Source organism: Patagioenas fasciata, chromosome 4 (assembly GCF_037038585.1).
Source record: "Patagioenas fasciata isolate bPatFas1 chromosome 4, bPatFas1.hap1, whole genome shotgun sequence".
NCBI classification, from domain to species: domain Eukaryota; kingdom Metazoa; phylum Chordata; class Aves; order Columbiformes; family Columbidae; genus Patagioenas; species Patagioenas fasciata.
Window position 1 is genome coordinate 76,919,461 of NC_092523.1, and position 27,409 is coordinate 76,946,869.

Sequence of the window (27,409 nt, forward strand, 5' to 3'; positions counted from 1 at the left end):
GAAAGAGAAGCACACGTGGTGTCGTTGGCCAGATACTTGGCAATAGCCAGATTATCTTTCATAATTGGAAAATATTTTATGTTATACTTTTTAAGAAGCGAGCACTGATGTTACATTGGTTTTATGTACCAAAGGGCCCCGTTTTACAGGTGCACATCCTGAAGGTTCTTAGATTTGCTAAACTTGAGAAGGGTAACCCTTGCAGTGGGTCTGCTGGTATCAGACGCAGATCATAAGGATACAAACTGCGCTGTCTAGAACCTTTTCATTCTGATTTTGGGTTGTGAAGTCAGAGGCCACTCTTTGTCCACCTTCTATCTCCAGAGTGTCAGATCACTACAAGAGGAGACTCCCTATTTCTAGGTGTGTGAATACTTCACTCTGACCCTATTTTTGTTACATCTTGCAGACTAGAGGAGGAGCCCAGCACAAGTAAGTGTCCGGTTCATGTTATTGGTTCCGATGTGTTGGTGAATTAAATGGTTCCTCTTGCCCCTCTCAATACCATTCCTTCCCCAACAAGAGGTTTTCCCAACACAGAAGGTAACGGACACAAACCAAGACTGAAAACAAACCAGTTTTTTCCCCGCTGTATTTTCACCTGTTTATTTATGCTTCGACTAGAAGTGTGGCAGCATTGTCAGGTAAAACAAGAAAAGTGTTTCATCCCATTGATAGTTTGATTTTTGCAGATTTCTGCGCTCTTGTTTTTTAATAACACAAAATAATTTGGAATTAGTTTATTCTTGTAATACTTTTTTTTTTTTTGCCTTGATAATCTATGAGTTTTTCCTGCCTGGTGTTTTTTAAAAACAAAACAAAACCAAACCCCACCAATTATTCCTGGCTTTTTATTTTACTTGTTTGTGACCAGCACTCACCCACCTTGTCCTATAAAAATTAAATCAGATCATGTCAGAGATCAGCTGAGCCAGGATGAGGTATATTCTTTCTTAATCTGCAATGCTGTTGTAAATGTAAAATGTATATTTTCCTTTACAGTTACTATAAAGATACCACTTGAACATGCAGAAGGGCATAAGTCATTTTAATTGGAGGACTTGTATGAGTAGTGATTATTTTTTTGCCTTGAAGTATGTGCCTAACTTACCTAGAGGAAAATGCTTGGGCTCTGCACAGGCTTTGCTAGGCTGTGCATTCGAAGCGGGTTTATTTCAGGACCTTTTCCTTTATCATGGTTCAGAATTGCCCTAGTGGGTGCTCATTTATAGAAATAGACCTGCCTTGATGACACACAAGGACACAGATTTTTGGGAGGCAACGTTGAAGAGCAACCAGTGTTGGCTTAACACTACTCTTGGTGATAACTACAGAAATTATACCATTGATTTCAATGGGAACAGAATTAAGGCAACTGTAAGTACTTCTGGAAATGTCACCCTGCGTTTTTAATGAATTGTATTTAACTGTAGCAGCTAATAAAAAACCCCAAAAGATAAATAATAAAAATAGTCACACTCTGACTGCTTAAAAAAGGGGAAAATCCTTTAAAATCATGTAAAATAAAACCTGTTTTTTTGTAAACAGGCAATACTGAGTAAGCAGGAATTCATGGTCCTGTTTAGATGTTAACTGGACTGGGATATTTGAATGAGGATTGATCATAGGCCTACAATATGCAAATACTTCAAAATACATTCATAAATAATCATTCTTTATACATCATAATTGTTCTTACTGCACGTCAAAAACCTGGACTTCTGTACTCCCCAAGAAAGAAAAACGAGGGATTATTTTTGCTTTTGGCACAAAAAAGCAAAAATAAAGAGCTGGCACCACCCTTAAGGGAGCGCGTGGAATCCTACCAAATTGGTCTTTATTTGCTTTAGCTTTATTTTTTTACAAAAGTCTTAAATATAGGTTAATATGTAAACACTGTGCACGCACTGAGAGTTTGATCCTGGCCTGTTGAAATCAATGGCAAATTTCCCATCAACCGCAGTAGTGCAAGATCAAGCTCCCCGTTCGGATGGTACATACAAGCCTCGAGTCATTGAGGGAGCCTCGGATTCAGGAAAAGCTCGGGTGCTTCTTTTAAAACCAGTTGCTGGATGAATCAGACTTTGCGCCGAAGACCTTCCTGCACATGTTGGAGTTTTCTTGATGGAGAGGGTATTCGTTACCTGCCAACAGTTCTGCTTTGCCCCTCCGCGCAGTGTAGCGTCTGCCGGACGGCAGGCTTTCGTACTTGGTCACATAGTGCCTGTAAAGACACGATGTGGGGGTCTGGGATTAACAAATGTATGCAAAATCCATACCCTGTGTATGGGACTAGAGAGAAACGCTTTACATACAGATGAGGTTACACTTCCACAATGTGTAGGTATAATCAGAAGGTAGTTTAGTATCTGCAGAATAACAGATGCTGTTTTCCAAGGATTTCCTGGAGATCCTGGAGCTCTTTAATTCCCCTCAGACTTTGCATCTTTTGGAGCAGAAAAGTCTGAACGGATATCTGGCACAGGCTCTGCAAATGTTATCACCCTTAGGTCTTAGCAAATAGGGATTAGAAGGGCCTAGTAAATCTGGCTTCTCACATGGCAATGCAATTACTGCTCTTTGCCTACCAGAAAGCATCTTTTTAACCTTATTTGCACTTTGTTTAAACCTTGTTTAGCTTTCAGGAAAGTTGGTGCCTTAATAAATTATGATAGAACATGACGGTTGCAAGAACTTTACACACCGGGTACTTTTGTTGACGTTAGTAAATAGCAGATGAAGAAAACTTTCAACTTCAGCAGGTTTATGTCTACAAACTTCCTCTTGCAAGAGGGTAAGAGAGAACTACAGCGGGCAAAGGCTCAGGTCGCCGTCAGAACTGACCATACACAAGGGGACCAGTGTCTTGCCCCTTCAGTTAGTTTACTTGCAAAACTAAATTAGAAAATTGGACTGAAGTGCACATTCAGAGCAAGTTGTGATCTTCAAAAAGGTTCTTTCTGACCCTCAGGGGTGAGGGACAGAGAAGAATGGGTTAGCAGAGAGTTTGGTGTGTGTAACAGCCTGTGCTGCGCCTGACAGTGTTAGGCTGAAATTTGTTGTTAATCTCTCATGGCTGTGAACACCACAAGTTCCAGATTCAACAGCCGGCTGGAAGGACACCTCATAAATTGTATGTTCTTATATCTTACCTGAATGGAGACTCAGCTCTGTCCATCTGCATACAGACTAGAAATGGGTACTGTGAAAACTGCACCGTGGAGATGAAGTCTAATGTCGTTTCTACTTCCAAAGTGGTTTCCATACCAGTTTTCACAAAGAAGGAATCCACCTCAGTGTTGCCAACTGTAAACATAGCTACCCTGCAAATAAATGCAGGCATTACAATTAATTCAAAGCACATTAAGAGGAAAATAAATTAGTCATACCATCCGTATATAAAAGCTGCCCTGTTCTTCAGGTAAATGTATATAAATTCAGATGAGATCAGTGGGATCTGGTATTACCCAGGTGGAAAGGAAAAGAGAAGTACAAATGTTCTCCAATGTTCGTTAACTGTTATTTAGGGTCTTTAATATTTAAATTCTTCTAATTGGGACTGCTGGGGCTCAGGAGCCTGAGCTATAGCACACGCTGGGAGTATCTCACCGGTTCTTGATGTTGGTTTTGGATTCCCTGTACCACAGGCTGAACTCCATCCCTCCCGAGATGTCGATGGCCAGGCCACCCAGGAACTCCATGCTGGCCCTCGGCCCGGACTGCAGCTGGATCTCCTGGAGCCATCAGAAAGCACAGGTAACCCCGTTACTGACCACACACCTCGGGGGTTCCCTCACCCCCCTTGCGCTGCCGTCACACCACTTGTCATTTTGCAGAAACAAAAAGGAATAGGGGGCTTTTCTGAAAGTCAGATTAAGCTCCTCACTGGAGCAATGTGGGCCAAACCCATAAGCTAATACACCTTAATTGCCACTGTGAAGTTGCATTTAGTGCATTTTACATCAACCATCAAGCGTGCTCGTAGTCTCTTGAAACCTTTGCGGCTGGACTGGAAACGCGTCATGTGGAGTCTGTTTCGGAAGTGATAATGTAGCTCAGGGTCATGGCAGCTCATTACTTTTGACACACAGCCAAGATTTTAAGGTTCGCTCAGCTTGGCAATCTAACTCACTTTATATAGTTGTCCTGCTTCCCTAAGAACTAGCGGATTACTTCATTCTTTTAAAAGAACCATTAATTTGGGGAAAGTTTATTTTTATCATGCCCCTTTTGTACGGGATGCTCCCTCCTCTTTCTCAGGGGGTTTTCTCCCTCCTCCCGAGTTTCTGTGACTGTGGTATTCTCGGCACCTGTAATGCTGCAGGCATTTGTAGGACACGTGAATAACCAATTTCCTCCCCCTTTTTGGTGTCTACGCACCTTAAAAGCACAGTGGTTCCAGCTAATGCTGTCGCAAGATTTAAGAAAGAAGCAAGCAGAGACAGTCTGGTTTCCTAATCCCTATGGCAAGGAGCAACATTTGGGGATGTTTTTACTCAAAGCCTTAAAGTTATCCTGCCGTAAGTGAAGACCTGGATAATTATGGTGGCTGTGTATGATTACTTCATCTTTTAGGGTAAAGAAACGATCTGTGAAACAATGTCTTTGGAAGAACCAACTTGGTAGTCAGTTGCTGCTGAAGAGGGCTTGAGATTTAATGTAAGAATGCAGTGGGCTGGCTGTGGTTATAAATCCAGCACGCCTGCAGCAAGTGGGGTTAAATTGTGCTCTGATTTCTTGTTTTCACTCAAGTAAAAATCATGTGTTGGAATTGTGGTCTTTCTGAAATCAAAGGGAGTGTTTCTACTGACTGCAATGAGGCAAGGAATACTTTCCTTGTTGGTCTGTTTAGGTGTGGAGGTAAAGCTTGTTTTACTTTCTTTTATTTTGCTTTTAATTGGGACTGCATTGGTGGGTAGCTGTTAACAAGCAAGAAGGTAACAGTATACGCTCTGGCAGAGACATGTACATGCAACCAGAGGAGCGGATATTTTTAGATGCATTGTCAAATTGCACCTAATAATATTAGAGTAGGCTTGGTTTCCAATGGCTGCACAGCTCAAGGATCTAAAGGCTACCTAGAACTAAGGCAGGTTGGTCACATAAACCAGCAGAGAAGCTAAGGAGCACTTGTCTTGTGTTTTACTAGCTCATCTATTTCCTTATTTAGCGCTCAGTCCTGTCCTTGGCCTGGTGTGCAAATCCAGTGCAGGCTGATGGGAGGTGTAAATCACACTGACCCAGCCTCCTCAGGAGCAGTATTTTGCTTTCCCTTCCTATTTTAAGCTTTGTGTGTCACCTGCAGTGGCAAATGTGATCTGAAAGTTCAGAATGGGTAGTTTGTCACTGTTTAAAATGCTGAAACATGCTATCAGTAAAAAGAGTTTCTTTATGTACTGCACTGACAGTACTACTGTAATGTAACACAGAGACAGCTGAACCAGGGACTTCTTTGGGAACTGGCCATCTTCCACTGGGCTCTGGCTTCCAAATGCTTTCTCTGAACTATTAATACAGTATTTGATTTCTCTGTGCTTCTGGCAGGTGTGTTGCCTAGGAGAAATATTAACACTGCTGAACTTTAATGCAGGTGATTTAGGAGTCTCCAAAACAGTTTCATGAGAGCTGTTTATTTTACAGAGGGAATTGTAACTTCTGGACAGTTATTCTTAGCCCTCAAACACCACTTTGAGAACTGGCAATGGCTGTAAAATACACTCTGATTTCAGTTTGTGGAGTTATGCAAGAAAATAGTTACACGTGGTGGGTGGGAGTTTAAGCTTTAGAAGCAATATTATTAACTTGGAAATCACTTCTTGAAAATGTGGCTGTTGTGATTACTGCAGTTGTTAATTAAAGGAAGCTATTTTCAAGGCGGGGGAGCTTCTTGGTAGATTTGACAGCACTTTGAGTGTAACTCAGCTTTGATTTCTCTGTGCAAAATGATCCTTTCAAACAGCAATAGGGGAGCAGAACTTTTCTAGTATTTAAGAATCACTTTTCTCAAAATTGGGCTGTACCAATGCAAAAATTGCAACTCAAATATTTCATAAGCTCTTTGCTGACAATTCATTTGCCCCATTTTTAAGCTCCAGTCTTGGCTTCCAAGCCATCCTTTTGGTGTTGAATCTCAGCTGCGCTGGGTGTATCTCATGTTTGGTTTTCGCCTGGTATCACAGAACGGGCACTGTTTCCCATGCCTGCTTTTCTTCTTTGACAGAAGATAAACCCACGTTTGGCTTGGTTGTCTATGCTATGAATTTGTAAAGAGGCTTAAGTTCTGGGAAAGGCCAGTGCATGCTGGCCAGGGAAAATGGAGGTAGTACTCAACTATTGAGAAGCTTGATTAATTACGGCTCTCTTGCACTGTTTTTCCTCAGTTCCAGTGTTATGCCATTCACACTTCCATTCTAACAGTGTTTTTTGGTAGAGTTTGAATCACAATTCAGTAACTTGACAAGTGAAAGCACTTCTAATGAAGCTTAACTGGGTTATGTGGAAGTGCCCAAACCGTGTTGATGTTGCTGTTGACCTGGAACATAGCAGTAAAACCATTCTTAGAAAGATGTGGTGTGTTTAAAAGGCAGCTCTGCCTAAAGCCGTGCTCAACAGCGCTTTAAACAACTGTTTGCCTTTGTGGGGTGCAGAGGTAAGAGCAAGTGCCTTTTTGGTTGTGAATACACACTTTTAGTTGCGTCCACTGCTTGAGGCCCAAGGAGCTTCACCAATTTGTACACTACATGGGAAGCCTGCTAGGCTTATATACCATTATAAAGAGGCTGAGTTGGGTTCAGGATGGGGAGAGCTGTCATGTGCAGGGAGTCTTTCTGTGTAATTTTGATCAGAGTGGATTTTCTCATCATCTGCTATTGGCATTTTCTTTTGCCAAGAATTAAAAGGGAAAAGTGAAAAGTAAAGTTCGAGCCTGCAGATGTTTCATGACCTGACTGTTGTTGTTAAACCCACAATTTCTGAGGAGATCCCTGCTTGGGAAGAACAAAAATATCAAACCAAATGCTGGCCCTGCACTTTCAGAGAGACATCTAGATTTTTATTCCTCCAATAATACATTATGTAGCTGTTTATATTTGTATATGAGTCTATATTTAAGCATAAAATTAACAGGCCATTTTGGGGTGACAGTTGCATATAAACTGCGTAATCCTCATTTTAATTCCCAGTTTTGCCTAGCAACAAACATTTGAAATTCGGAGCTCTAAGCGTTGTTGCTTGAAGGTGAGTTATCTGGGAAAGCTTGAGTGCCCTGTGATTCATTCATTCACTACCTGACAGTTATTGCCTAATTGGATATAAGGTCTCTGGACAACTTGTGAAGAAGAAAACTTGGGTGGTCACATGGGACAATACTGCATTGCAAGAAACTGTGGGAGGGAGGTCATGGCTGATAGCAATATGAGTTTTCTGTAGGAAACTCAGTTGGATTTGCCTTTATTCAGTGTTACCTAATTTTCTACAATAATATCTGTTCTCATCTTTGTTCTTGGTTACTTTTCATGTAATTTCATTCTGTTGTTTGATACCTGTGACATTCTATTGCTCCCAGAGTATGAGAAGCCTGCGTAACATTGGTCAGGCTTATCAGCATTGAAAAGAAAGAAAATAAGATATCCTACAATAATGGTGTGGGGGAGGGAGCATCTGTGGTCAAGAGACAGAAAAAGAAGCAAACAGTGTGCTATTAGTACCTGTGAGTAATCTGTCAGGAGGATAAGTCCTTTCACCACGCTAATGAGATCTCCAGTTGCTGAGAACATTTTAGACATTAAATCACCGTACCCTTCAAAAAATGTAACTGGCCTGAGCTGCACATCGAACAGAATGGCTGACATGCCAGCAAAGGAGTCCAGGTTCTCCTCGCCTTCATCGGGAGTCGCAGCTATTATGGACTCTAGACCTTGAGCTTCAATCACCACCTGAGAGGCAACAGTGATACAGAATCAATTAAAAAACTCTGCCTGATCCAGGCTGTTAACAACCCTACACATTTTCTTAATGTCTAAGAGTCTAATTTATTAAGTTGTAGATGAAAAGCATGAGGTTAAGGCTTAAGGGAACTAGGTAGAGCAGCTAGAAAAATGGAAACTAAACTAATCTCACAATGTTTTTCTTCCTTTTTGATGCAGACAGAATTTGCCCATACGCAGCTCACAATCCTGAGCCTACTTCTCCTTCAAACAAATTTTCCTTTATTCATATGACTATTTTCCACAGACATTTGGGAAGAAAACCCAAAGATGTTGCACTGTGCAGTTTTTGTCCTGCAGAAACTTAGGAGGGTTATAATATTGAAGGTATCTGCGTACATTTGATCTACTCCTTTTATTTCCATACTACGTTATACCTGAAATACAGGACTTTATTTTACAAACTTGCATAGCTTTTACTGCTTACATCAGATAAACAGGATAGGCTTTGGCCAGAGACAGAACTTGATAGATGATATGGAAATAAGCACCTGTATTTTCAGTTAGGGCAAACATTGGCTGTTGTGGATTTCTTTTTCCCATTATTGGCTTGTTCTCTGCCCAGTGCAGCAAACCTTATGGTCTTAAGCACTAGTTGAATTGATATAGAAGCTGTAAATACTGGCACATACTGGCTTAATTTTTATGTACCATGTGGCAGTTACCTGGATGGCATGAAGTTCAGAATTTCTGTCAAAAATACGGATGTTCATGTTACTTCTTCTTAAAATGCCAGAGCCTGAATAGAGGATGTCAAGGCCATATGTGGATGATACATCAGGACCACCTTAATTAAGAAAGAAAGAAGGTACCTGTGACTAAACTAGTGGATGAATCAAATGTTTGGGAACACAAACAGGGTTAAAAGGCAGTTTCATGGTTACATACGTGTAACATAACCAGAGTAGGCAGAAGAGGAGCCTGGCTTGGAGAAGCGTTCATAGTTATGAGCACGCATGTCCTTCAGAACTTGCCGAACTATTTTGCTGTGGTATTTCAAAACAAACAAACAAACAAACGAAAACACAGAGACACAAAAGCATTACAGTACTAAATGTATTACTGGTCTGTAGAAATGCTCAATTTGAGAGAGGGTGAATTTCCCAGTAGAAAAGAGGGTCTTCAAAACCCTCACGTTTTCCCACTTAAAATCTGCCCTAACCCAGAGACTTTTTTCCAGTTGCAGCTACTGCCTGGAATCATAGGTAGAAAGGCAAGCAAAGGTCTTGCTTGAAAATTAGTGGTGTTGAGAAGAGATATTTTCATTATTTTTATTCTAGTCCCATGATGTTTAAAATTTTTCTGGTTCACTGGTTCTTAAAATAGAAAAGTAAGGGCCCCACTGAGAGAATTAAAACCAACAGACGACACTTAGTGCAGTAATGCAAGTTAAATACCTAATTCTTATTTGTACCTCTGAAAATGTGACTAACTATTAAATGAATGCCATTGAAATGCAGAGGTTTATTCTGAAATAACAGCACTTAAAAGTGATACAAAAGTCAGGCGTCCTTTTATACTCTCCTTAAACTTTATAGTAGTATTTCATGAGAACCTGTGTATCCTTTGGGTTTCTGCAAAGGAGTAAGGATGAGCTGTATTTATTTATACTGAATTTAATGTACCTTGAAGGCATTTCGAACTGAAGTATATCTTGGATCATGGAGAGCATGTACTTGGTCATTTCCAGAGGCAGTTCACCTATGGAGAGCAGGATGTTTTTCACCTCCATGTGGGATGGGTTACTGTTTAGGATGACAGCAGCTGCAGCAGTTCGCACTGTCTTCTCGTGGACTTTACGACTCTGGTGGTATATCCTGTTCATTGTTTCCTTCACCTGGTCAGGAAACAGACTATTCAGTCAGCGCTCACACAGATGACTGGGCAAAGTACAGACTGGAATCTTGTTTATAATATCAGCTTAAGCAAGCTCCATAGCTAAGGCTCATACATAAGGATATATTTTCAGCACCCTGTTTTTCATGGTCCTTTCGGAATGTACAAGACATGTATATCTCAGTGACCACATGAGCAAGTTGGGTATCTGTTATGTTCTCTCTGCCACAGTCCAAATACAGCCTTCCACGCCGATTTTCACAGTGGGGCTGGAAATAAGTGGGACCACTATGATCAAAATACTGTGGCAGTGATAAGATCAAGAGTGAGATTTTCTTCACTGCCAAGGGAAGATATATATAAAAAACCCAATAAATCTTGCAATTTTAATTTTCTAGATAGTGCCTGTGGTGGCATCATGTTCCTGAGAAGGTTGTGACACATCTTTGTTACAGGTAAGTCCATGGGGACCGTGTGGCCCCAGTGACAGAACGGCCTCCAGCGTGTTCATGGCAGGACCTCACGTTCCACTGGTTTGTATGTGTGCTCTTACTCTTGGAGAAGCATCTTTAAAAAGATTGGGACTGACAAATCAACTCTATGAATTTATACTTTATATTTAATACAGTCTCTGCACTTCTTTTCTTGGGCAGTGTATTTTCTTACCTCTTTGGTGAGAAAAGAAGGGTCGTATCTCTGTAAGGCGGTGACAGCAGTAGTGCTGATGGGCCCTTCTTCTGACTCCGCATACTTCAGAAGCACTGGAATTGCTTCGGGAAGGAGGGCGTTCTTCAGTGCCAGCAGGTACATCCTCACGTTGTCACCTTTCTTTGCCTTCTCCAGTCTACTTAGAATCAATCTTTTGGCTTCTGTAACAGCCTAAACAAAATCAAGAGCATGTTTAAATGGTGATCATAAACCCACCTTTTGCCCTTGCGGAAGCAGGAGGGACAGAGCTGCGTTGCAGCATGGTTTTGTTTCAAAGAATCGTTGCATAGGGTTAGCAAAAACTGTCATTTGTAAACTGTACGTCACTGGCTTCCTTCAAGCATAACCAAAGTGGCTATAGGCACAGTGACACTTGGTCCATACATCTATCATTTGATTACTTCTCCTGCCCTGATTCAAGGACTTCAGAGGTCTTACTTGTGGAGCCAATATGTCCCCACAAAAAATGACAAGTGAAGTGTTCTTCAGTGCTTCATAACGTAACGTTATGAATGTCTGGTAATTAAGAGGGGAAGGAAAAAGGGATTCCTAATGGCCCTGTGTCTTTTCAGCAGTGTGCTGCAAGCCTGAACAGCACAGATCCAGCAAGCAGCAGTGCCTTGTCTGATCATCCTCCTCCTCTGTCACCAGTCAGTCCACGATGAAGGTGATAGCCTTCCTCCTATGCACATTTGGGGCAGAACTGAGTACTTGGACCAATGAATTTTCTTCACAGAGCTGAAATAACCTAAGGTGATTGCAGATATTAAATAGATCCTGAGTCTTTCAGTGTTTCTCTGAGGTCATGCAAAGCTTTTGGACAAGTAAGCAAAAGTCCTGCTTCTGCTGACAGATCGGGCAGTGAGAAAAAATTCTGTCAAACAAGGGAAAATGAGGAGAAATCCACATATTAAAAGTCTAGATTGAAGCCAAGATTAAAGCCTAAAGCTGACAAAGTAGATGTCATTATTATTATTAAAGAAAAATCCTAACCCTATCAAACATAGGAGTTTATGGGCTTACTTTAAAATGGGGGAATATGCTGCCTGTGTCTCGCACTCTCCCAGTAACATCAGCAGGGATCCCTCCCGTGTGTTGTGGCCCAGGACGTGGCCAGCAGCGCACAGCAGATACTCACTGGAAGCTTGCAGCCTTCTCTGTCACACAGCTTTCTGATGAGCGCTCCCATGACAATGACAATAGTTTCTCTGATTTCTTCGTTCGCGATATCACCCTTGAACTTATCCTGTTATGCAAAAGCAACGCTGTTAGTCTCTTTGTCTAAATATGACGAGCCACAGTCTGTAAGGGGCTGAATACCCTCCCTCATTTGTTGTGACCATTGGTGCATTGCAAAGGCAGCGGTGACCCCACTCAGGCTCAGCAGAGCACTGCTCTGTCATTAAATATCAAAACTGATTGCTGTTTTTCCCTTGAGTTACATTCAGCACTTCAAACAGTAGATTCATTTTGAAGCTATATCTTTTTTTAATGGTTACAGGACTTTGATAAGGCTTTTCATCCTCAAATTGTTTTGCTAACACTCAGAATGCTGTTTGTTTTCTCAGTAGTAGATTTCTCTCCCACCTTGACAGGGATGAGGCTCAAGAGTATTAAGTCCATTGTATTTATTTTGCCCTTTGACTTACAGTTAAGGATTTCAGGAGCATTTCACTGGGGTGAGAAGCAAATCCACAGGCATACAGGAATCGCTCCTGCAGGACAGAAGTGCTTGCATCCTTAAAGTCAAGAAAATCCAGTATGGCCTCGAGTGATGCTGGGGTCTGAGCGGAGGTTACAGCATCCACTATCTGCGGACTACAAAGAAATGGAAATGAACATATCGTTGTAATGAGCTAGAAAATACTGGAAAGACTTTGCTGCATACAGAAAGAAAGTAGCTAATGTGCTGAAAGATCTGTTCGTTGCAAGTAAGAGACAGAAATTATTACTCTCATTGGAAAAAACTGTGTCCCTGAATTCCTCTGCTTCAAAATGGTAAATGAACTGCAGAAATTAATCATATCCATGGATAGTAATACTCAAATTTATGTAAATATAGGACAAAAACGTATTAAAAAGCAGAACTAAACCAGAATGTCTCATAGTTTACAGGACAAGGTTGTAAATGGAAAGAAGTGTTTTATTTCTACATACACAATGGCAACTAGAGAACGGGCTTCTACACTACCTGAGTTACTCTCAGTTTTATCTCTATTGTTAACAACTGCTGTAATTTATTTGAAAGGTCCTGATTCTGAAATGCTTTCCAACTTCCAAGCCTAGGTGTGCATGTTGTTCATATCCAAACTATAATATTAGGACAATATCCAGGGATGAACTATGTACCACTTTGCTGTGTTTCCATTTGAAGGAAACAAATGGGCAAGTCAAGAACAAGTTAAAGAGGGTTTCCAAACAAGCAATGGGGATGAGAACCTTTAGGTAAGCTACAAAGCATGTTTGCCTTGCATTGCAGATACAACCTTGGTGGCTGAACAATGTGCTGCAAATATATGGCACTACAAAAAGAAACACAGCTTTACCAAAAGAAAAAAGAAAGAAAAATCCTTTTCCTGTAGACAACACTGGCTTTGCATTGCTAGGACATCACCAGAAGAACTTAATCTGTTTCCATGCAATTTGCCCTTCTGCAGCTTTAAGTAACTTAAACCTTTTGAAAGCTTGTTCATGATGACTTACAGAAGCTCTTTATTTTCACTTCTAATAATCTGCAGTATCTCCTCTTTCGTAGCTTTTCTGATGCTCTGAATAAAGGACAAAAAGCTTTTCGCCGCTTCAGCTTTGGAAAGTTTTTCGGGGTTCATATGTTCTCTGATGCTCTTCCAGTGTTCAGAAAGCTGCAGAATAATGCACATTATGTCAAATCTCTCAGATTGTGGCTTCAGTTCTCAAAATCAGACTTAATAAGTACAGGTATGTGGAGCAGCTATTGCTTAAATTAGCTGAAATCCAATAGATTGCTGATCCTTTAGTTAAGTATTATTTAATTTATGATATCCCAGCACAAATATCTTTTAAACTTTTCTATAGCTGTCTCTCTTCAAACACTTCAGTATTTTCCTACTAATGTATATTATCTTAAATGCAAACTATTTTTTAACAAAACATTATTATTTATACTGTAACTGGAATAAGGTGAATTCTCTTCTCTAGCAAATTTACTGTGCTTTTCTGGTGAATATGGTGCTTGCGTTCTGTTCTGATTTTCTCCTAAGTCAGTTTTTTTAAAGTGGGAGATGCACAATCTCCAATCCACAGTTTCATCCTGTTTTCTTAAAAGATGGTAATTTTTCAGCGGTTAGTGTGGAACAGTCATAAATGTCCCATAAGTAATTTCCATTTCTTATCCATAAACCTGCATAAGACGGGGAGGGATTTGCGATTTTTGTACCAAATGACAGGTAAGACGGTATTAGAACAGGTGTCGGCTTCTTCCTATGTTGTTGCTCTATATATTCAGCACACCACATTTTTGACCTGACTGAGCCAACGTGGTACCAAAGCACATTTATCTGTCCTTCCAGCTACACTCCCATAAGAAACTGCTGCAGGTATTCTGACCTTTTGTATCTCACTTGTCTTTGCCTCTATTATCTCAAATTATCAAGAACATTCCTTGGTGGAAACTCAGCTGTTCTTTGCAGCAGTGTTTACTGCAGTTTTCCTGAGTGGGAAATAACACTAGCACCCATTTGACCTTTTGGAAAATACTTCCCCTTTTCATGGGTTTTGTATTAGGCAATCACACTTGAACCTGCTGGCAAATAGAAGTATCATTCAGCAGTACAGAGGGCAACTTCCATCAACTGTAACAAACAATAATTAGGCAACAATGATTGAGACATACGATATTTCCTGAGGATTAATGACCAGCTGGGAGGAGCTGGTGTTCCGAGGCACAGATGGGTCTGTTAACCTCAACTGGTGATTAGTGCTTAGCACCAAGGTCAGTGTGGCTATTATAAGCTGAAATTGGATAAACATATGGGGCACTTTCTATTCCCCCTGTTGAAGTTGTGCCATAGCCTGGCAAAAATCTCTAACCTCATTAATCCTGTATTTTGCCCTGTGCAGAGCCCAGCTGGGTGGGCTTAGCTTAGAGATGAGCAAGGTGGGAGATATGAGCTGGAGCCACCTCAAGCAAAAGAGACCAAGTTGTCTTCTTTAGGGGGTGCTCCAGCCATTCCACTGGCTCAAGGAACAGCTGCCATCTCCTGTAGTGATCGTGACTTTGGAAAACAACATTCACAGCTGACTTTTGTGAGGGGCCTCATTCTCCTGAAGTGGATGTCAGGCAGTTTGGACTAAATAGCCCAAGGATTCAGGCACAGACACACGCATTTCCACATGGCAACTCAGAAACAAATCTGTCTCTCTGACAGAGAGATCAGACCTGAGGTCTTGTGGGCACGCTAGGAAAATTCAAGCCAAATCAAGAGGTCCTAAACCAAGCAGGAGTTGGTTTTGAGTGTCAGTGCCTGACAGCTGCTCTACCAACCTACAAACATTGGCTGCATGAGGCAGAACAAACCCACCTCAATTTCAGAAGGGGCAAGAAACTGTTCCTGTGGGAACCATGAGCACAAAAAGTATAAGAACCATGATCTCTGAAAAGAGCATCCGTTATGGTATCTACACACAGAAATCTAGGTCTAAATTTAAGTGTAAATGTTAGCCATAACCGCACAGGAGCTGCCATCTGTGAGGTGGGGATAGTAATGGTTATTTCAGCAAATAGCAATGGTTATTTTAGCAAATTCATAGAGATAGAGATAAGACCTGTTATGATTTTTAAAGGGTTTTGAAAATGTAAAACTGCAGGGCATAACATGTCAGCATGGCATTAATGTATATCATGATATATAAGCACCAAATGTTATGTTGCTGCTTTGGATACAGTGTTCTGTTTATAGACCCCCATCTTTTCATAGCAGTTACTGTAAAATACAGTGAGAAAGCAGGACTTCATTCTCATCGTGCCATTAGGTTTATAATGACATAGCTCAGTCCCCAGGCGGTGCTCTGGAATCATACCCTATGTTTATTATCTTGGTGTGGAAATTATAACTATTAAGACTTCTTTTTTTCTTCTTCTCTGCAGCTCAATAAGCATTAGACAAGATAAATTATTACAGTGCAATGCTACTTCCAAGTAACTACCACAAGTTCTAATATAGTAAGGTATTTCTGCTCATAAGGAGTATCTCTGGAGGATTAAAATCATGTGTGCTGAATAGAAGCCTATCTTGCTTATCAAAAACTGACACAGAATAATAATCTTTAAATTAATATTCCCATTGTCTGCTAAATTCATTCCACCATGGTAATAGCATTAAAACTGTTTGCTAACAATCACTGTAGCAATTTATATTAGTTTATGATGAATAGTATCACTAAAACAAAAGATGGTGCATTTACAGTACCAAGCTCTTAGTAGTCTTCAGATGTCTTAAATATAAAAACCAAGGTTTTGTTGTTGGTTTTGGTTTTGTTTTTTTTCCAGGGCAAAAATGAGAACAGTAGTGGACTTGGCAAGAAGACTGCGGTCCCATTTTATACTTATAAAATACCTATAAAGTATTTTAGATAAAATACGGCTTTCAGGGTCAGGCAGTAAGAAGAGGCTAGATACATTACTAAAAAATGTTTAGCCTGCCTACGGAATAGCTAACTACCTTTAATTTCTCCTCTATGACAGAATTGTTGATAAACACCAGCCAGACATCTTCAAGTCATTTCCCACTCCATCACCCAGAAGAAATAAGCTCCTAGCAACTCAAGGTTGGCCAAGATGAGCTATAACAAAAGGGTCTTGTATTTTCTAGTTGTCTTGAGAAATACGGCACTCAAACTTTGGAAGGGAGCAAAAACGTTGGTACTTTCAGAGGCAGATTTAAAACGCCCCTGTGGTGGAGCACCTTTGCATCACTACAGTGATGTTATATTGCTATGTTAGACCTCTTCTAGTGGGCTGCTTGGACAGAAACTTCCTCCACACTTGTTCTGTTCAACTAACCAGCCCGATGTCCGAGGAGCCCATGCTTACTTACCGAAGGACACTTCTTGCATTTGGATTTGACTGGCTCTGCTACCAGTGACATGGCAATGTAACTGGAGTCCAAGTTCTTCACAACGTTGGCCGCTTGCTTCTCAGCGATCAACCCTGGGCCAGCTTGTACTGACTTGAGTTCCAGTCTCTGCCTGTGTGACCATACAGGGAAGACGTGGTCAGCAAAACCAGAGAACACAGACTTATCAAAGTCTTATTTTAAAATGTTCAGAACATGGTAAGTCTATGTCTTTTTTTTAAGATAACAGAAGTATCTAATACCAGCAGAATTACTGCTAAGAGGTATGTAGTATAAAATAACTAAATAATAGACTTCCTAAAGTTTTATAGTACCTGGTAAACAGCCTTCAGTAACCATATACATTCTCAAAGGTTTCATGTATTTGTTCATAACATCTGGAAAGTGAGATTTGAATGTACAGTTTTTAAATATCATAATACTAAGGAGGTGCCTGAATCATTTATCTTGTATGAGTATCTCCAGACTTTCAGTTCATGGTTCTTTCCTTTCTGTGTAGCAGATTTTGTATTCTATACTTCTGAACTTTCATATACTAGAAATGAAGAGAAATGGAGATCCATTTGAAGTATTAAGAAGTGAAAAGACACAGAAATGGAACACCTGCAGAAGTAATGTGTTGTTTAAAATATATTGGTCAATTCCAGCTGTTTCTCTTTAATTTCTTACGAATGTCATTATTATTCGCAGTATGGTAGAGACCTTAATCAAAATTGGACTAGGTACCATATGGATACAAAAGACACCTAAATCCTTACCTGGAGAGCTTAGAGCCTTAGATCTTGATGGTATAAGACATATATTTGACCTGACTTGAACCACTAACCCTGCTACTATCAATGACAGTCAAATTACCCAACTTACTTTGAAACTATTTTGGAACTTGTTTTTCGTCGATAATTCAGAAGCAAAACAATATTTTCTTCTGCCTTAATGGATTTAATGAAACTGTCTTCCAGCACATATATTGTGGCAGATGTGGCTTTTGTACTGACATCTAAAATCTGAAAATAATTTAAAAATAAAGCAGAAAAAGGGCCGATCAATAACAACAGCATAGGAAAAGAGCTCACATCGGGGCAAAACTCATAGTGAAACAGAGCCAGATGAGGAAAGTTCCTGTGTGTTGGCAACACCTCAAGCTAAGCCTACAAACCACTTGGAAGAACATTTAGTAGTAGTGATGGACCATAAAGGGCTTTGACCTTCCAAGCAAGTCTGATAGGGCTCCATTCAGGAGTCAGCATCTCGCCCAGCGTTTATTGTGTGCATTAAATGCTGTGACCTAGGAGCTGGGAAGAAGGTGACAATTGTCACTATGGCTGTGATTGTATATAGTGTTTTCCTCAGAAAAAATAAGCAGCCTTGCATTGATTTAAAAATTCGGTACAGCCAGGATAAAAGTGCTGTAAATCTGCATAGAAATTAAAATATATTATGGATGAGACTCAAAAATGATGAGAATTGGTGTGCTGCACTTAATGCCAGCTGAGCCAAGGTGGTTTGTGCCAGAGGAGAATCCATTCTGCAGGGGTACTCCATATCAAATTTCTGCTAGTAATACTACAAAATGTACATGGAAAATTTGCTTTCTGTAATGCCAGAAAGGACCTTGGAGAAAATTAGTAATAGCTACTAAAGCTATATTTTTAAATAGGCAGAACAGATTTTGTTTTGTTACAGAAATCATACCTGGTTGTGGCTGGTAAATCCTTGTTTTTCTATTTCACAGGAGTCCAAGGCTTTTATTTTAGTCACATGATCTTGCCGCGCATGGTAAGTAGTATTGCATTTACCAGATACGTCCACCTTGGAAAAAAAAGGGTTAAGTTAGGACAATTGCTTGAATTTATCTATGGGGCCCTAGAACACCTTCAAAGATGAACCATCTTTTCCATGAGATGCCGCACTGTTTGGGCTTATTTACCAGTTGTGAAGGTATCGGTGTTTCTAACTACCTGCTTTGGATAGGCAGAGGTACTTTTCATTAGAAACTATAAAGGAAAGTAACAATGTTTGTTTAAACAAAAAAAGTCAGGAAACGCATAGCAGCAGGCGCCACACTTAAGAATTTGAGTTAAATTCCAGCTTTGCCCACGTGGACAGTTGTAAAAATTTAACAATATAACGCAGGTTAAATGGATGTGGCTAAACCATTGCTAACTTTGTGTAGATACCGGGTTTGATTTAAAACAGCCTAATCCATTGAACTGAGTTTAGGAATCAACTGACTTTAAACATCAGTACAATGAGCCTGTTTCTCTGATGACGATTATCTTGCAGCACCGTACCTCTTGGGCAGTACCGGAGTGCAGCTGTAGCTGGAAAAGGCTGGCCAGCCCTCTCTTGATGTTCTGAGTAAAAACAGGTTCATTTTGATAGGAGTAGAAGTTTTTGACCTGTAGGAATGAAAGCCAACTATGTAACAAATCTGGTTAAGTGAGAAAGGAGTCGTGAGGATACCTCCTAGAAAAACTCCCTTTATTTTTTCTTGATTGGGAAACTGAATTTGGACCTATTTAAGCAAACTGCAGGGTTTGCAGGGCCTGCCAATAACACTGCAAACATGTTTCAGGCTTTAGCTGTACCTAAATATGGTTTCAGCCCAGTGAGCATCTTTCCTGCCTGTTAATTGGAAATGGGAAACTTTACATAAATTCACAAGGGACTCATTTTTCTGCATAATCCTCAGATAATCCCTCCCCACATGCACATAGTATCTGTTGCCCTTTAATCACAGATTACAAAAACACAGAATGAATCATAGATAAATCGCAGTTAGAATGATTTAAATGACGTGTCAAACACATCACAACCTTTGTACAGGGTCAACTGTCGTGCTTGAGCCTCTCCTCTGGTAACAAGACTTTGCACCTCCACTTTGCATTCGAGGTGCTTTAAAAGTGCACTTTTTTTTCAGGAACTGTAATTACAATCAGTGTGTTATCTTGGGGTAATCCCGAAAAGTGAAATCACTGTACCAGGGATGAAAGTATCACATCACAGAGAAATCAGGAATGGAGGGTGCAGACCCTACTACCTGAGAAGCAGCTCAAGTTTTTAGTTCTACATCTCAGTCTTAGCGTGTGAACTGCTTAATGCAGTAGGAGCAGATGTATTTTGACCGTGTTCTTCTGATACCTCTGACCTCAATAGGGAAGTGTACAGTTGGGAGCCAGTGCTGTCCCGTTTCTTTTTATGTTGTGTAAAACTGATGACAAGGCTGAGTCTGAAAGCGACTGAGCCAGGTCGGGGAGCAGCTGCGGTTCAGCAGGCTGAGCTGGCGGCCAGGGTATGTGCTCAGTGCCTATTTACAGCCGGAGGGAAAGATCCTGCCGGGATAAAGTGTCACAGCTCTCACTCCGCTCCGCAGGAGAGAAAAGGGAGTGTGACCTTCAGCCTTCCTCGCTGTGCATTGCTGGGGCTGGGGACCCCGTGCAACAGGCAACGAGAGGGTGAAGAAGTGTGGAGAAGGAGGCAGAAGCAACCACGGCTCCAGCCTCGCTGCTCCCTGGCCAGAGTTGTAGGCTGAGCACAAGGGGACGAGTGAGCGGTTCTGCAGGGAAAAAGAGGGGGAGATGGATTTACTTGAATCCCTTTTGAGCAAAACTGGTGGTCAGAGCTACAGTTGGGGCCCCTGCAGTGGGATTGTGCTTTGTCGGTGTCTCAGGGCAAGCTATAAAACCCAGGCATGCACAGACACTCCTGCTCACTGTCCCTTCTCTTCTGAGTTTTGGAGACAGTTCCCAGTAGGGCAACAATACAAAATGCTGTTTCAGCATTAAGCTCATTAACTTGGGAGCACTGAAACTGTAGGTGATACTGAAGTAAATAAGCACATCAGAGAGGTGGGAAAAGCAGTCACGCTGAAGTATTTGCTAAGGGTTTAAAGTGATTAACACTGTTCCTCACAGACTCAGTATAAGCCCCCTCATGACAGACTGTATCTCCTTTTCTGCTTTCAGATCTTGGATAAAATCCCGGTGTCACTGAAGTCAACAGCACAAAACTTACACAGCAATTGTGTGCATATTTGCATCTGTACCCATAGGTTTGTGGCCAATCTGCTGTTTACATCGATCCTGGATGGTGTTCTCAACACACAAGAGTCTTGGGCTGGAAGGGTCCCTTCTACAGGTAAATTACAGTCTGCTCTAAACTATCTTATCTTGTATAGAAAGAGAAGACTCGATGGCATATCAAGAACACTGAGAGGATAGTGAGTTGGTAAATTCTCCAAGCCTGTAAGAAAAGCTTTGTCTGAGGTTTCCTCAGGGACTGAATGTTGAAAGACGGGGTCTTACTTTTCCACGAACTAATTCAAGAACCATGGGTCTCTGTAGAGCGTCCAGATATTCTTTCCCGATTATCTTCTCTGTGCTTTTTCCTTTGAAGATGTTTTTATCAGCTGGACGTTCATTCACATTTTCAACTTGAACATCTCTTATCTAGCAAAGTAAAAACAAAGAAAATGCATGTAGAGACCAGTCTAGCATGGGCCTGGATTAGGCTGGATAGACTAAATCACCTAATATATCTTTTTTTATTTCTTAATTTCTAGTTCTCATCATTAATCTTCCACAATTACTATGTCTATGTTTTCAAAAAAAACCAGCACTCACTGCTAGGAAAATAAGTGGCAGAAAAACTCACCATAAAGCTAAACAGAAAAACTGGTTTGTATTTAAAAATTACATGATTTGCAGCTAGAACCAAGGACTTCAGACAACCTGATGTAGGTGGCTGCACACCAGTTGTTTAAAGCTATAGAAGCTATACGAAGCTATTTCAAAATATAGGAGATATTCTGAAGTTCTGGCTTATGATGTTAGATATATTCTTGTGAAGTCTTATTCTACAGGGATCAGCTTATCAAGGAAGCTGGTTTTAGTTGCTGAGACTAGAGAAGAATAAAAGATTTAGATCATCTTTTGAAAACAAGTTCATTGAGATTCCATTAGCGGTTAGATAAATACAGAAAAGATTTGGCATGTTTAAAGTTATCAGATGGCATTAATTACCGTAACTTTGACCAACTGGTCACCATCATTGTCAGGATTTCTCCATAAGAGGTTGACATCCACAGCAGAAGAAATCCGGTAGCCTGCACTTTTCTGTAGTGATGCTTTCACCTGATCAACATACACTTCAGCTGAGTAGGCAAATTTATATAGCTTGTCATTATTTAAGCTGGGTCCAGTAGTGTGCCCTGTTTGGAAAGCAAAAAACCAGACTTAGTGGTTTAGAATTGACTAACTGATATAATATGTCATTTTCTCTAAAAAACACCTTCAGAAAAATTAAAATTGTAATTGCCAACAGAAGATCTATAGGTCTGCTCCTGCCACCCTTCGTTATAGAGGCTGTCCCACTACATCAGCTGGGGTTCTTTTGTTTAAGTTGACACTGATCTCTTATACTTACAATAAGAACATCCACAAAGTCCTGTGTTCGAGCTCTACGCTTAAATAAAGAGAGTCAAGTTCTTTACCTGGGTATGTTAGCATTAGAAATTAATCCAAAATTATTTGGAACTCAAACCACTGTAATTAATCATGCAATTTGTGTGCTTAGCAATTTGAAATGCACTGCTGTAATATGCTGGAGCCAACAGAAATTGTTCTCTGCACCTCTTGCATGTTTATTGGAAATCTTTCCATTGAGAGCCTTGGCCAGGGGTGACATGAATGTAATGAAGACATTGGGAAAATATTTTTTAGATTAAATAGTTAAATGCTTGTTCTTTAAATAATTGTCCCCATAGCTGTGCCTCTGCTGATTTAATTGATGTATTTTAAGGGATGTAAAAAGCCAAATTCTAGCATAAATGCAACTTGGATAGTCCATTTATGGTGCCATTTCTATCGGCACTAACAACAATTCAGAGAGACTGTTCCTTCCTTAGAGATTCAGTTGCGCTCTTGTTGGTGTAAATGCAACCAGTAGTATAAAAACAGCTAAGGAAACCAATTTCTTCTTGAATAGCCTTTAACTATTTTGTCATGAAGGGCACACATCCCTTTTCACTGCTTTCAAGGGCTTCCCACCTCTGGTGCGAGTGGCTACAAAGGTCTCTTCCACACAAGGAAAACTGATTAAGTCGGTTTGTAGAGGGAAGGGAAGGGAGGAGAAGCTGCCTGTACTCAAAGTGCTGTTACATCTGCAAAGCAAACACACACACAGTGACCTTAGGTGCTGTGTGTGAGCAGCACGGCACTGGCCTCTCACACCCCAGTGCTGCACCGCTGAATCCAATGGGAATTTCTTCATGGAGTTCAGGGTGTGTGGAGCAGAAACAAAAGCTTCACAACAGAGTTAATCTAAGAAAAGCAAAGTTCTCTCCTGTGGGAGATGCATCTCAGTCTTATGACAAGTACAGGGGGGAAAAAGAATAAGAAAAAAATCTATCGAAACATGTCAGACAGGTTCTTAAGCACGCTATAAGGTAATCAGTGTGTCCAAAGTCCCTTTCAGAGAATCAACAGGCTATCTTGATTTATGTCACGTCCCTCCATGTTTTATTTGACTCTGCTAAGTAAATTTCAAATCACTGCGCTGGTAAAAAGGAAACCCAAAATCTTCTCTTGCTTCACTCTCAGATTTTAAATCCCAGTTGGGTAGATGCGCAGTGTAGTTTGAACACAGCTGAACAGGTATATTCTGCAGTGCTCAAAGAGTCCACAAAGCCCTTTTCTTACGGTTTTGCTTGCTTCCTTCCCCCGGTCACTCGGATGTCATAGCAGTAGGTTAAGCTCAGCTTCAAAGAACCTTTCCCTGAGGAAAGCGGTGACCCCACCAAGTTCGGGCTGCAACTTGTCTGAACTGGCAAAGCTGCCCAGAACTGAGCTGACTCACGCCTCACACCAGCTTTACACCAGGTTTGGTAATCGCAGGGGAACGGCTTGTTTGCACGTGAGAGCTCAAATCTGCGACTGTTGATTGCTTTGCAGAGAGGCTGAAGCATTAATGCTGGCACGGAGTTTTCCTGGTGTTGCATGTCCTGTGTGTCTGCTTCAAAAAGCGTCACTAAGAGGCATACAACCCTTCCTTTGGGTTTACTGAGAATTTCCCAGCCATTCCCCCAATTCCCCTTACTCTTGTCGACTTTGAAGCTACATCGCCCTTGAGAGCAGAGGGTGCTCAGTGCCTGAGCCCTTCAGGGACACCCCAGTTCCTTGCAGTGCTCCCTGGTTCAAAACGTCCTTCATTTGCAGCAGAAGCGGCAGTGCTTGTGATTTGGTATTGACTGAGATTTTACAAATGCCGCCCACTAGGTGCTTTCTAAACACAGAAGGTGACACAGTTCCATCTAAAGATAAAAGGTGGGGGGAAAGCATGGCCAAGAAAAATGATCTGGGTGCTGAGAGACGTGTCTAATTAGTTAAGGTGGATGTTTGTGGTTTTGCTCCCTCTCTCTTTTCATTCAAAAGCGCCTTTCACCTATCCTTTTCCCACAGCGCAACCCATAGACCTTTTTTGTCCTTTTACAAGAATTCCTTCCCTCTTCCTCCCTTTTAGCATTTGCTTGTCCCCACAAACAGAAGAGCCATTCCCTCCTGAAGGAAACAGAGGAGCAAGTGACACAGCAGCTACTTGCAAGCGTCATGGGAGAGATTAGTAATTGCAAAGCATTTCTGGGAGCTAGAAGAACTTTAGGTTCTGAAAGCTTTCACCACTGCATACGTGGAAAATACTGCGGGAGCCACGGCAGAAGACACCTTTACTTGCAAAACTGGTGTCAGTGGATCACAATGAGAAGCAGCAGGATGAGGTGGTACTGAAGGCAATGGGGAAACCAAGAGAGGCAACTGGAGAGTGTGGTCAGTTTGAGAGGCGAGGGGGATATTGGTGGCCAAGGGACAGAGACACGGTGTCACTGCCCAGAACCAGTATTCAAAACAGCATAATTAAATTTTGTTGCCATCTTTCATGAAGAAAACACCAGTACTATTTAAAAAGGATTATTCCTGCGCCTTTCTCGTAGAAACTTTTCTTACAAAACAAAACCAACAAGCCTGCCTTTAGAAGCTCTTTCCTTTTTATTCTGGGATCCTTGCTGCCCATTTAGCCATTGCCATTTCAGCTGATGGCAAATGTCCCACTGATGGAAAAGGGAGGAAAGATGGACACAAAGTCTGCAATCGGCCATGCTCTCTTGGGGTCAGAAGTGCCTGCTTTCAAGGTGGAGTGTATGGCACATAGTTTGACTAGTAATGTTAAGTGTCTGTCATTAAGGGTAGCATGCCAAGTCTATAATTAAATCATGATACTGTATAATACAGAAGGTTACACTGCATGAGTAGAGACAGCTGTCAAGTCCTGTGCCTTTTATTAATACATATGGCATGCACAGCATGTGCGTCTCTAACTACTTGCTGGCTCTACCTTCATAAATTATATTTGCCACTGTTTCTGATACCAGATAGCTTTAAAAACCAAAACCCATCAGCTTCTTTGAAAACATTTTTCAAGCGGAACTGCAGTAGGGAAGTTTCATGTGTGCTGATCTGGCTGACTTAAAAGAAAAGAATATTCCTTCAATATTTCCCAAAGGCAGCATGGCCTGGTGGAAAGGGAAAACACGCATCCTGATCCCAGCTTTGCCACTGAGGCACTAAGTGGCATTTGGGTTAGTAATTTAGCTCTCAATCTCTCTGCACAAGAGAGAGACAAGACCTGACAGAGCTGAAGGGAGGAGTAATTAATGAGAAAATGCTTGCTCAGTACCCTGGGGATGTAAAGTGATAAGCAACTTCACATTAAGAAGGAGCTTTGCTTAATTGATATTAAGGAGAAGCTGAGAAGGGCAGACACCAGAAATGTGGCACGTTGATATCCAGCTGTAAACATTACTTGGCAGTCTCGTGAAATGCACTCACGGGCAGAGGAACTGCCTGCAAACTTCTCTGCTTTGTCACTCCTGTCCTAAGGGGGTATGGAGGTAGGGAGAAAAAGGTTCCTTCTCTGTGGTTACACAGATAGTGTCCTGGATCTCCTGTAGCAACCATGAGAGCACTTCTACAGCCTTTTTAAAGTTTCACTTAGGATGGTGTGCCCCCCTGCCTTCATCATGATTAGGACATCCTCATTAAACTAAAAACTGGGTGTATGCCTATGCTTTAAGGTTGCTGCTCCTCTAAATTTGATATCAGGTTGTACATGAAGGGCGTCTACTAAAGACACCTTTCCTTGCTTCATACACTGGCACCGCAGAAGCGAGCAGTCTCCAGATTTTATACCCTTGACCTTTGTCAGGACACCTGAGCAAAGCCCTGCTCCCAGGGATTGTGCAGACATCCAGGTTTTCATGCCTTACTGCAGAGCGAGCTCCCCATGAAATTAATGGGATGCTTGTTACTGACTCCAGTGGTAGCTGAGTCAACTGGAGAGCCCTGAGCACTTCTGGCTCTGCTCCACCAGAGCACTTTGTTGTGTTTAACTTCTGAGCATGCGAACAGTCCCTTTCAAGTCGGTGCCCCCACAGCATGTCCTGACTAAGCAAGGTGAAGATCCCAGGTCTCCTGGCTCACACCGCTGGCCCTGTACACCTGAAAACATTGTCTTCTCCATCCCCCCTGCCGACATGAATGCTGCAAGCGCTTAAATCATTGCAATTCCTAAATGTATTTTGAATTACTCAAGGATGGACGAGTAAAGATGATAATTTTTGATGCAAAATAGATCTGCGTACACACGCTGGTTATGTTTTTGCTGAGCCAAAAGCTGAACCAAGCCCGGTACAGACCTACCTTTAACAGAGGCTGAGTAGGTGGAGATGATGCAAAGGAACAGCACGGTAAGAAGAATCATGCTGGACTCCCCCGAGCTCCTGCCTGCAGCATGAAGTGTGAGGGGTGCCCGCAGAGAGAGCCGCCGGGCCGGTCACACTGTTTATCTAGATGTAGTAAAGGTCAGATTCCAAATTCCACACTCAGGTACTAAGTTCATCAAAGGACTTCCAGTTAATTATTAAGAACTAAGGTTACTGGTGGTTTCTACCCCATTTTATCGATCCCCTCGGCTTTCATTTTTGAATACGGAGCCCACATGGCCATGCTTCTGAGCGGGGGAGCCCACCTCCCGTCCTGCAGGATCAGGAGATCCTGCCACTCCTCCTCTGCCTGAATGAAAGAGCAATCGGGTCTGTTGCTGCCAGGGGCCAGATCCTGACCACTCTCTCCACTGTCTTGTTTCAACTCTGTGACCAACCCCGGAGGCAGATGCTTTTTAAGGATCTTCCTGGAAGCAGAAGTACATGGGATTTATCAGTGTCATCCCAAAAGGTGATGCTACTTTGTTACAGAGACTCATGTGCAATCAGTTCCTTCTATATTTTATCATACCAAATTAACTCTCTTGCAGCAGCCTCAGCCCCCCATGTTACATCATTGCAGTGGCAGAGGTTGAGACTGAAAAGATGAGATAAACCAGCCATTCTGTCCTACCTCGGTGAAGAATACCTGCTTGGGTCTGAGAGCAGGGCAAACCAAGCCCACCTTTTCACCCCTATTTTCCTTTTTTCTCAATGCTCGCTTCACCACCTTCCCTGAGAAGCCCATGGCTGACTAAACCAAGTGCTTCCCCATTTGATCCAAGAGTAAATCCCAAGTTATCTTGCACTAAGACTCGTGGCCACAGGGCTCTCTAGAGGACATCCTTGTCCCTCAGGTGACAGTGGGGCAGCAGGTCACGTCCCGCCCCCACATTCTTTGGGATATCCTGGGTGTCACAGCCTGCGAGTGGGCACCATCTCCCCTGGCATACGGA

At 41.6% G+C, this 27,409-nt stretch overlaps 1 protein-coding gene across 1 annotated transcript; it reads right to left on the reverse strand.

Annotated features, from left to right (window-relative positions):
- Nucleotides 1-590: 590 nt before the first annotated feature.
- MTTP (microsomal triglyceride transfer protein) lies at nucleotides 591-26,546 on the reverse strand. Its single transcript, XM_065837768.2, has 18 exons — nucleotides 26,392-26,546; nucleotides 21,664-21,851; nucleotides 20,947-21,090; nucleotides 18,934-19,041; nucleotides 18,335-18,451; nucleotides 17,507-17,646; nucleotides 16,604-16,754; nucleotides 13,233-13,390; nucleotides 12,179-12,347; nucleotides 11,668-11,775; nucleotides 10,488-10,700; nucleotides 9,611-9,822; nucleotides 8,874-8,971; nucleotides 8,651-8,772; nucleotides 7,707-7,934; nucleotides 3,610-3,734; nucleotides 3,153-3,323; nucleotides 591-2,224 (listed from the first exon to the last, which is right to left on the reverse strand). The coding sequence occupies exons 1-18, from the start codon at nucleotides 26,450-26,452 to the stop codon at nucleotides 2,056-2,058; spliced, it is 2,682 nt and encodes an 893-aa protein (XP_065693840.2). The 5' UTR covers nucleotides 26,453-26,546; the 3' UTR covers nucleotides 591-2,055.
- Between the last annotated feature and the right edge of the window lie 863 nt (nucleotides 26,547-27,409).